Source organism: Hipposideros armiger, unplaced genomic scaffold (genome assembly GCF_001890085.2).
Source record: "Hipposideros armiger isolate ML-2016 unplaced genomic scaffold, ASM189008v1 scaffold_46, whole genome shotgun sequence".
Lineage (NCBI taxonomy): Eukaryota > Metazoa > Chordata > Mammalia > Chiroptera > Hipposideridae > Hipposideros > Hipposideros armiger.
This window is the reverse complement of record NW_017731396.1, coordinates 171,221-182,640: the sequence shown is the minus strand read 5'-3', so window position 1 is coordinate 182,640 and position 11,420 is coordinate 171,221. Positions and strand designations below refer to the sequence as shown.

Here is an 11,420-nt window from a genome sequence, read left to right as displayed (position 1 = left end):
GGGATGGGTCTTGCGTTTTGCTTATTTTCTCTGACTCTAAAAGTAGAACATAGTCAACTGTGAAAAAATTGGGATAAACAGGAAGTCAGAAAACAATTAAAGATCAACTGTCACCCTGATCACCTCTTATCATCTGATTTTCCCGCGTGGACTTTCTGGTGCAAATCCCTCCAGATGTTGTGCTCTGCCCATAAGCACACGTCAGTGCCACTGTGGTGAGTGTGTGTGTACATATATATGAATTGTAGCAGGATCTACATTTACACACGTTGACTCAGATGTGCAGAAATATTGGCAACTGAAATCCTCCTTGTCTTAGGAGATTTTAAAATATTTTATTACCATTTTAGAGGTGAACGGAAACTGAGGCTTATGGGAAAATTACTTCCCCAGAGGTGACATATTCAATCTCATCTAATGTTTTTAAGTCAAATTTAAGGTGGATTATCTCGGTGACTGTCACCATGGTCACTTTGGGGACACACAACCTTCGGGGTTTCCTTCCCCCACTCTTCCCCCCCCCCGGAAGGCCTCATGGCATTTGGGGAGGAGATGCACTGTCTGTCACCATCCCTTTGGCCTCACCAGCCTCACTGGCAGAGTAGCAGGCTTGGCTCAGTCCATGGCGTGATTCCCAGGTTTCCTCTGTGGCCTCTGGTGTGAAGGTCTCATCTCTGGCCTCTGTGTCCCAGCCCCAGACCCCTCTGAGACCCCAGGTCTCTCAGTGGCTCCACACCCTCCCCGGTCTCACTCAGGACCATTCACCTAGTCACCTCCCTCAACCATGCAAATAATAGTTATTATTGTGAAATATACAAACTAAAAAGTAAATGAAATGTGTCTCTACAGTTTACATCATCATCGTCAAGTGAATCCTCATGTACTTACCATCCAAGTTAAGAAATTACGCAGCCATTTCCCCCCAATATTTTCATATGAAAACTTTCAAACATACAGCAAAGTAAAAAGAATTTTACCCCTCCCTCATCTAATTCTACCACTAACATTTTTTCTGTCTTCTCCATTGCATATCTATCTGTCTATCCATCCTACTGTTCATTCATGAATCCATCTTATTTTTGATGCATTTCAAAATAAATTGCACACATCTGTAGTCTTCTCCCCTAAATATTTTAACATATCTACCATTAACTGGAGTTCAACAGTTTTTGTCTTTTTGATGTAAAATTAACATGTAATATCTATTAACTATCAATTATTGCATAACAAATTCTCCCAAAATTTAGCAGCCTAAAGCACAAATCAATAAGTAAAAGTATTGTCCTAGTTTCTGTGGGTCAGGAACTTGGGAGCATCCCAGAGGGTGGTCCTGGCTCACAGTCTGTCCTGCAGCCAAGCTGAGGCCCCGGCTGCATTCATCCAAAGGCTCGACTGGGGCAGAGAATCTGCTGCCAAGATGCTGCACTCACATGGCTGTGGGCAGGAGCTTCGGTTCCTCACCACGGGGCTCTTTCCAGAGAGCTGCTGGCGTGTCCTCACAGCATGGCAGTTGGCTTCTCCTGAGCAGGTGAATCCAAGATGGGAACTGCAGTGTCTCCTAAGGCCACGCCTCAGAAGTCACTCTTTGTCATTTCTGCCACATCCTACTGGTTACACAGTCAGCTGTATCCAGTGTGGGCGGAGATTACACACATGGGCCTGAATACAAAGGGGCAAGAGTTATTGGCAGTCATCTTGGAAGCCAGGTAAACCCAAGTGAGTGTGTAGGTGGGTGGGTGGGGAGCTTTATTTTCTCATCTATTTCTAGGGAGACCAACTCATCCCGCTTTGCCTGGGACGTTCCTGGGTTGACACTGCAAGTCCCCCATCCCAGGAAACACCTTAGTTCCAGGCTAACCGGGACAGTTGGTCACCCTAACTGTTTCATCAGGCATTTGCTCCCTCACTCATGAGCTCACCACACTAGGGCACCTACTACAACCATGAGGGTTGTGTGCCCTGGAGCCAGACCGCCTGCGTCAGACCCTGACTCTGCCCCCTTCCAGATGGGATGCATGGCCTCAGGCCATCTGCATCTCGGCCACCCCTCATCCCCCTTCCCCATGTTTCAGCAGGATTAGCAATAGCACGTGCCCCACAGCATTTGTGAGCGCCAGCGTTTACACGTGGAAAGCACTGGTGGCCGCCAGCCTTTCATGCGTTATTATGAGCCTGGGCTAGGCACACTGCGCTTTTGTTCCCAAACACTCCTGGTCACCTCTCCCCACCAGTACACACATAAGAGAATCCAGGCAGGTAGGGGTTCGCACTGGGGTTTGACCTCTTTCTAGCTGTGTGACCTTGGGCAGAGGTTTTCTCTCTCTCTCTGCCCCAGTTTGCACATCGGTAAAATAGGATTAGTAAACTCATTTTGAGGGCCACAGACTGAGATATGGTCCCCAACCACATAGTCAGGGAGACCAACATTAACCAAATGATCACAGAAAGACATCTGTAAAGTNGGAGGGGTCCTTTGCAGGGCCTGAGCGAGGGTAGCCTTGTGACAGAAACACATTCCTACGAATTTCCACTTCCTGTGACCCAGACCTGCAGGCTATTTGTAAAAAGAAAGAAAATGTTTAAAGAGGAAGTATTGAAGATTTCATGGAATATTTTGAGGCCCAGTTTTTCTAAGAAATCTGTGGCTGCCTTGATTCCTGCGTGCTCTTGGTCCTGAGTAATTTTGGGGGTCCATGCGAAGGCACTGTGTTTCCCCTGGGACAGGTTTTCAAGGCGGACCGTCCTGATGTCATAAGGGCCGGGTGATCAGAACTGGTCTTTTCCTGATAACGCGTTCCCAAATGAAAACATTTACTTCAGGCTTTGTGGTGACCATAACCAATAGAGAGGGCTGTGACAGATGTGACTGGTGGGGAGAAGTTAGAGAACTGGACATGTTTGCAGATGTCACTGTGGTTAGAGCGTGCGTCATGATGTCAGGCTAGCTTGAACGCAGCCCCAACCCGGGTCTTCCTCTAGCTGTGGGATTGTGCACAATTCACCTCACTTCTCAAAGTCTCTGTTCCCAGTACTGTAAAGTCAGGGCGACAATAGTTCCTGCCACGTGAATTGCTGTGGTGTCAAGTGGGCAGTGGATGTAACTGCCTAGCCCAGCATCTGCCACCCGCGATAGGCACACGATAACGCTCAGCTTTAGAATAGAGCAAACACGTCAGCAGCCATGCCTCCCTTGTGAGTGTTCCTTTGGAGCGGGAACCTCCCCAGCTAGCAGGTGGATACATGTGCAAGTAAACTGACCATGGCATGACAAAGTACATTGCCACCCAGGATGTGCCCAGGAGTGTTCTTTGTAAACCATAGCTCTTGCACCAAAGCGTAACCTAGGGCTGCCATGTTGTACAACTCCAGGCTCATCATTCACATCATAGCCCGTGCGGGTGGCGCCCCCTGGAGTTGTGCAGGACACAACCTGCAGGGCCACTTACAATGAATGCCCAGAAGCAACTGTTAGGGAATAAATAACATACAGTCTGTGTCTCAGCACCTGGCGTGGGAAATTGAAGTCACAAAGTCAGGTGTGCCTGCCATATTGTGGTTTTTGTTGGTGGTTGCCTTTTTTAGTGCTTTCCGACCCACAGAAAGGGAGGTTTGGAAACCAGCTGTTTTATTCACAGCGGTGGTGTTCTTATAAAGCAGCTGGGTAAGGAAGCCTACGTCACCCAAATGCATGAACTATGGCAAGTCTAACAGAAACGCCCAGAATAAAGAACAGGTTGACCCCACCCCCTTCCTCGTGCATGGCGGTTCTATCAGCCATGACTCACAGCCAAGCTTTGGGCTAACAGTGACCACAGGGCCAGCAGGGAGCTCCACAGTGCTAAACATGACCGCCCATGTTTGGGCTTCCCTTTAGCCTGCTTTGCCCAGTTCCCAGTCCAGCCAGACTCTCCCAGGTGACTTCTGGATACCGTCCTTTGTCCTTCATGCAATGTCATGATATCCTGTCCAACATAAAGAGCGCCCTCTATGGGCCTGTATTCCTTGTTGCTCTGCGCTGTAATGGGGATTCTCTACAGAGTACAATGAAGAAGCAAGGGTTTTGGAGTTCCACAGACCCAAGTTCACATTCCAACTGCAACTTAACCTTTCTGAACTTCAGTTTCCAATTTCTGCCAAACATGGACTCATTGATCACAGATCCTTTTTCCCCCTTCAGAATTTGTATAGAGGTTGTCAGGACCACCCCTATCATTGTATAAATCGATGCCCAATCATATATTTATGTCAGTATGGACTCGTGTATTTATCATATTAATTGGGTTATAATCCAACCTCCGGTATCTATTTTGTTGCCCAAACTAGTCCAGCTTTGGTCCCTGGGAACTCTTTCAGGTTGGTTGCTGTGTCCTTTGAATGTCCCCACACTTTTATTTTGGGACACTTCCTTACTTTCCAGTATTACAAGGTGTGCCAGGTTTGTAATGTATTTTTCTCTCTTCAGTCCCAGAATCAGTCAAAGGCCTTTTCCCTTACGCTCTGTTTACCAGTTGTTCCGTTCAGTTCAGTTGTTCCATTCAGTTCAGCCGGCGACCACCGACAGTGAGTAACAGGCTCTTGGCCGGGCACAGCCCGTGACTGGCAGTAAATGTTTGCTGACTGACTGAAAAAAAGAGAAGTATGCACATATAGTATAAGGTTTCCTGGCATCAAGAATGTGGAGCACATTCTTTACAAATAATAATAAAACATACAGTATTCTTTCTTGTAAATTCCATACAGCCAGTTGAATCTCATGGAATGCTTTCATTGACTGTGGCTGTGAACTCTTACATCATTGCAACTGACAAAGGAGTGAGTTCCCCACCTGAACGTTGGTGGGTATTTTTGTTGGCTTTTATGAGTAAGAACAAGGTAAAATAAGAAAGATGTGTGTCGGCACTTAACATGCTTAACGTGAGTGACTTCCTGACTGCATTGGATCATAGCTTTCAAATACTGGAAGGATATTCCTCAGTTGTTTTGTGTGACTCGTAATGTTAACAGCTACAGACACAACATGTTTTTATATAATCTGCATTGTTAACACCTTCCCCCATCACTGACTTAAGTGTAGACAAAAAAAAAAAATCAAGCTCTGATTTACAGTGTTTCTTGATTTCTCCGGTGTAAACACTTCCACCATGGCCAATTTCAAGGTACCACTGAAACATCACCAAATACAGAGATGCAAAGAGATGAGTGGTAGCACATCAGTATATAGCATTTCCAACGTACACATACAGTAGATTTAAATAACCTCATATAGCTAATAAACTATAGTAAAATAATTAGGAAGGGGTGANGGGCCCTCTGGCATCCCAAGCGAGCTCTTAACCATCGCGCCACTCGGCCAGCCCGTGAGCATCTTTTTCTTGATCTGAACCCAATTTGGCCACTGGATGGAGAAACACCCCCTTTCACTTATTCTCTCATTTCAGAGCTTTCCTGAGCAAAAGTGACCCGCCTTGCCCAGGTACATGGACAAGGATGAATAATTCCCACATATCTTTTTTTTATTTAGCTGAAATATGTTTGACATATAACACTGTACAATCCCCACAGATCTTTGGGTGTTGGCAGGTCACAATTTGAGGGTTGTTTAAAATGGCTGGTGATATCTGGGAAAGGGGTTTCTGTGCAAAGAAATTATCTAGAAATATTTACACTGACTCATCATCTGTTGCCTTCCCCTACCCCTTGACCTTCACTTATACCTGAAGGAGACTATTTTATAACAAGGCATATCTGGCCTAGAGGCTGCAGTTGGCTTGAACTCAAACGGAGTTTCCTCCGCTCACATTTCAGTTTCTTAAATACCCTGTCGCCTGCAGAGCGTGCAGCCAGAAGCGTAAGCCGCGTGGCGGGTTGATTTATTGGTCTGATTATTTTACCTGCTCTCCGTGATCCCTCTGACAGTATTGCGTAATGATTTGCTCTCAAACATCTTTGATCCACTGCAATATCGCCAGAAACTGCTTCGCTCCATGAGCCCTTGTCCACCTGCGCTAATTAGCAGCCCAACTATCATCCTGAAGCAATCACTCCTCCTAGAACTATTAACTTTCTTAGGATTCAGGGCCTGTTTATTACACAGGATAACAGATGTTAAACGTCTTGGTATTTATGCCAATCATAGACAATATGGGTATTTGTTTTGGTAGTGAAAGATAAGGGCTCTGAAGACTATTTGGAGTTTTCCCGCAATCTGAAATCCTAAAACTCGGATACTTAGATTGAAATATTTTATGTTTCAGAAGCGCTGGCATCTTTGTGGGGGGTACGGGTATGTTTTCCCATCCCTTCTGGGAGTTTGTGTTGTGCCTCTGGTATCATTGCAAATAGAAGTATTAAGCTGAGAAGAACAAGAAACATTTTTTTTTAATTATGCCAAGCACCTTTTATAGAAAAGTTAATTTCCCCCACAGAGAACAGTAGGAGTTAAAAGAAATTTGTTCACTCCATGTTTCCAAAGCACAAAGGTGCAGAAGTATAGCCTTGGGGGGGGGAGCGGGAACAGAGTGACCTGTGTCCCCCCACCACCACCTTCTAGCCTTGCCCCCCAATGTCTCAGATGCCACAGGGAATAAGTGTGACTGTCCCAAATGTCACAGAAGCTGAACCATGATGGTGCATGAAATGAGTCAGAAAATGAAGTGAAACCTTGATGGTTCTCTTCATCCTACCGGAGTAATAATGACAAGATTTCCAGGGACAGAAACCGAGAACAAAGACCACGCGTGCCATCTGGTGGCCAGGGCCTTACCCACGTTCTGTGAGCATGCCCCGCCCCCATCAGTTTTTAATGTTCTTCCTACAACGTGACATGACAGTTCACAGGGATTCCTACATTTCCTCTTAATAACAATTACACTGGTGTTTTAGTGAGCCTAGACAAGGCTTACACGTGCACAAAAATGTTACCAGTCTGCCTTTTCCCGAGACAGACGAGAGAAGCTGAAGCAAAAACACACGGCGGGTAGTCAGGTGAGAGGATAGTCAGAGCCGACACCTGCATACCGTGTGCCAGGCATGACCCGAGCCCTTGTACGTATCCTAATAATTCAAATACTTTGAACTATCAGATCGGGACCGTCATCACCAATTTACAGCATGGAAAGTTGAAACAATTTTGTGTCCTCCCCGTGTTTACACCTCCCGGAAGTGGCAGCGACAGAATTTGAAGCCCATGGTCCGCTCCCGAGTCCATGCTGTGCTTTACAGCTTCCAGCTTCACTGCTGGTTCCTAGAGCCGTGCAGCCAGGCAGCTAAAACTAGATTTGACCTGTAACTCCACCCTGTGACCGGCCGTGTGACCCTGAGCAAGCGACCTCGCCTCTCTTGAGTCCCAGTTTGCTTACTTGCAAAATGGGAACCTTAATGGGACCATCATCCTTGAGTGATGCTGTGAGGGGCTATTGAAGAAACAGCATCTGTGAACGGGCTGAAGTGTTCTGTGCAATAGAAACGATCGTTATTAGCATTGGAGTGAATTAATTTTATAACCTGCTCCCCTCTCTTGAACTTCGCTCTGCGTCCAATCAGGGCTGGATGGTCTGGAACCAAGGGCTGGTCTGTTTATGGCTCAGGGTCCAAAGGCCATAGGAAGGCTCGTTGAGGGATCAGGTGTCCTCGGCCCCCCAGTGGTAGCTGTGCCTGAGCCTCTGTGGGCACAAAGATAACATGCGTGTTTTGATGGCAAGTCACTGAAGGAGCAGGCCCCCTGCTGTCCCTTCCACTAGTTAAAACTGAAAAGCTTGGTTCCTCAACACCCCCACCCGAGATCAGCCCAGCTCTGTTTGTCCAACCTTGGAGAAGTACCAGTGTGCACTGCAGGCCCGGGCTGCCCCGCACCTCCCCGCTGACTGTGTGTGTATTGCCTCGTCCACAGGTCAGTGAGCTACAGAAAGGCTACAGCCAGGTGCTGGGCCAGACCCTGTCTGAGAGGAACTCGGAAATCACATCCCTAAAGAATGAGGGTGAGAACTTGAGGAGGGACAACGCCATCGTGTCAGGTGAGCTCTCTCAGGAGTCGGCCAAGAGCTGCCACCCTCCGCCTCAGTCCAAGGCCATGGCAGACATCACCAATCAAGCACTGCACCTCTGCTCACTGAACCAGGGTGTGGCCTCAGAGACCTCAGCAGCCCTGTCAGCAGCCAGTGTCAGTGAATTAGAGTTTGTCCTCAATTGAGGTTCATTGCCATCTGGTTTGAGTGGGGCAGGGCCTGATAAATACCTGAGTGAATGTTCTTTCTTAGCTAGACGGTCCATTGCGCCCCGGCCTCCCCGGGGAGACAGGATGTTGTGTAGCTTGGTCAAGTTCCATAAGCCAGTTGGCCATGAATGCAAACTAGAATGTGGACAAAATGGGGTCACCGCTTTAAAGCCCCCATCTCACCCTAGCACACTGGGCCCAAGTGGAAACATTTTTCTAATTGGCCAACAGAGGTAGTGCCACACTAAAGAACTCGGATGGCACGACTGTTTCTTAGCCCGGACTCCTTGAGTCATTCAACATGTTTATGGAGCACCTACTAGGTGCCAGGGCCTGTTCCAGGCGCCAGGGGGAGAGCCCTGAGCAAGACAGGTCACTATACTGACAGGACTCACATTTGGGAATGGGCAACAGACAAAAACAAATAAACCGATGAGTAAACAGCCCATTTCAGAGACGACTGGGCAACATGGTGGCGAAGTGCTTCAGGGGGTGAGGTGAAGGGAGAATAGCTTTGTGGGTGTGCAAGGACAGGTCTCTGAGGAGGTGAAAGGGGGAGCTGTCAGGAGACCAGTGGGAGGTATTCCAGGCAGAGAGATTGAAGTGCAAAGGCCCTGAGGCTGTAGCAAGTTGACTGTGTTGGGAGTAGGGCTGGGGTGATCGGAATTAAGGGGCTGGAGGAGGCAGGGGCCAAATCTCAGGGGGGAGTCTGGGGAGTATTTAAGCAGAAGCCATCGAGATTCTTTTAAGAAGAAAATGACGCCTAGAGACCTGAAGAGGATGGGCCGTTAAAAGAGAAAGAGGGGAGGAGAAAGCAGGTGATGGGGAGCAGGCAGTGAGTCTGGGCTGGGCCTATTGCTGCTGTGGTACCCAGCAACCCAGCAGGAAATGCGTTCATTGCTGTATGAGCCAGGCATAGCACTGAGCCACGTATGAACCTCCGTCTCTATCTGAATCTGTGCTGTGCCTCAGGCCACCCCGACCTCCGGCTTTTCCTCTGCCTCATCCTTGACACACACATACCCCATTCCTCCCCCACCCAACAGGCCTCTGCTTATGCTCCTCTCTAACTTGGAATATCCTGAGATATTTGCTGAGCGCCTTCTAAGGGCCAGGCGCTGCTCTGGGCACCAGGAATACAAGGATGAACTCGCTGGGCCCTTGCCTTCCTCCCCTACATCTGCTCATCAGAGCTCATTCGTGCTTCAAGCCTGTCTCAGATACCACTTCGTCACTTTGTGTGGTCCTCGGGCCAGCAGCATCGGCAGTCCCTGGGCCCATGTGGGAAATGCAGAACCTCGGGCCTCAGCCCAGACCTCCTGAGTCGGAATCTGCACTTGATCAAGATCCCAGGTGTTCCGTAGGCACATTCAAGTTTCAGAAGCACGGAGCTGGGTTATGCTGCGTGACAAATAGGCCCCGAGCCTCTGTTGTCCACAGTTGGCTGACAGCAGTGGCGATGACGGTAATTTTTATTGCCTCTTTCACCTCTGTATTTTTTTTTTTTGAAACAGGGATGGTGTCATCTTTGCAGAAAGACATGTTAGCAAAGGATGAGCAAGTTCAACAACTCAAACAGGAAGTGAACCAGCTAAGAAGTGAGAACCAAGAAAAAGGTCACCAGCTCGAAGCCCTCAGTTCCAGAGTGAGTATTGGCGCCATCACCCTATTGCACCTGCCAGCCACTAGGAGACGTACTCATCTCATTTACCTTGGGTCCACTCCACCCCTTAAATGTTCCTGCCTCCTCTCACACCTTGGTGAGGTGAGGCCAGTGCCCAAGGGCATAGGGAACATAGCTACTGGGTGCATCAAGTGCCCAGCCGGAAAGATAACAGCTGGGGGCCAAGTTCTTTGCACGTTTTCAAAGAATAGCGTCTATGTGGCTCAGAATAAGCAAGAGGTATATTCAAATTCAGCGAACATTTCCAACACCTATTATAAGTTAGTTTGTTTAACCTCAAGAACAAACACATTATTAGCATGTCTTGCCGCTGCAAGGCTTAACATTAACACAGAATAGGGTCTCTCTGTGGGCAAGGAGTACAACAATGGCGTCATCATGGTCCCGATCACCACTGGTTTTCGTAGCTGCCTCCAAAGCAGAATGTTTGAGAGTCCAGATGAGAGACACGCTGACTCTCATTTCTCCCTTTAGACTTGAGTGTGTATGAGAAGTCCCCTGTGTAAAATGAGCTTGGTAGGCAAGTTAGGAGCTTTTTAAATGTGACTTTTGGCTACTTGCAAATTTTGCCTTCAGTCCTGACTTTAGAATCCTCATCCTATAGGGTAACACTTCTCCATATTTGTAGGATTTGTCTGTTTCAATGAGTCAAGATAAAATCTAATAGCTTTCGGGGGGCCAGCTGAGTGACTCAGTTGGTTAAGAGCACGAGCTCTGAGCAACAGGGTCGCCAGTTCAATTCCCACATGGGCCAGTGAGCTGCGCCCGAGCTGAGCTGCCGCTGAGCTGCCAACAGGTGGCAGGATAGCTCAGCTGGTGAGAGCATGTGCTCCTAACATACAACAAAGTTTCCCATTTGACTCCTGCATGCGATGGTGGGCTACGCCCAACTGCAACTAAAATCGAACACAGCACCTTGAGCCGAGCTGCCCTGAGCTGCAGACGGACGGCTGGATGGCGACTGGACTTGGAGCTGAGCTCGCTGCACCCTCCACAGCTAAGACTGAAGGACAACAACTTGGCTGTTCTCCTTCCCCAATTCCCCAATAAAATCTTAAAAAAAAAAATTCTAATAGCTTTCATCTCAGGTGGCAACTCAGATAGGTTCACAGCGCCTGCTGATGAGCTAGCTCTGTGTCTGCGTGGGTGCAGGGGTGGGAATAGATCTTGACATTCCAAAGAAAAGACAGAAGAAGTAATATCTGGTGCTTCGTACGAGACTCAGTTTGGAGGTGGTGAAAGGCAGAGCCTGAGCTTTGGGGTCAGACACGCCAGGGCCCAACCCAGAACTTCCTTTTATTGTAACCTACTTGGCCTCCATTTCCCCACCTGTGACATGGGGATAGCAAAATCATTTTCTAAGGAGTGGGAGGCTGATTTGAATTATGCTCTTCTGCCTCTGCCCCTGGTCAGCCGCCTCACCAAGCCCTCTGCCCTCATCTCTCACGAGCACATTGAGTCTTCCTAGGTTCTTGTGATCACTGTTCCATGTGCAGTGTGTGTGTGAGTGTGTGTGTGTGTGTG

General features: G+C 48.1%; 1 protein-coding gene across 1 annotated transcript in view; it reads left to right on the top strand.

Annotated features, from left to right (window-relative positions):
- FHAD1 (forkhead associated phosphopeptide binding domain 1) overlaps positions 1-11,420 on the top strand; it is a 134,596-nt gene that overhangs the window by 54,850 nt on the left and 68,326 nt on the right. The window contains exons 4-5 of the mRNA XM_019639688.1: positions 7,889-8,012; positions 9,727-9,857. Coding sequence (XP_019495233.1) covers positions 7,889-8,012; positions 9,727-9,857 — 255 coding nt within the window. The remainder of the gene's footprint in view (positions 1-7,888; positions 8,013-9,726; positions 9,858-11,420) is intronic.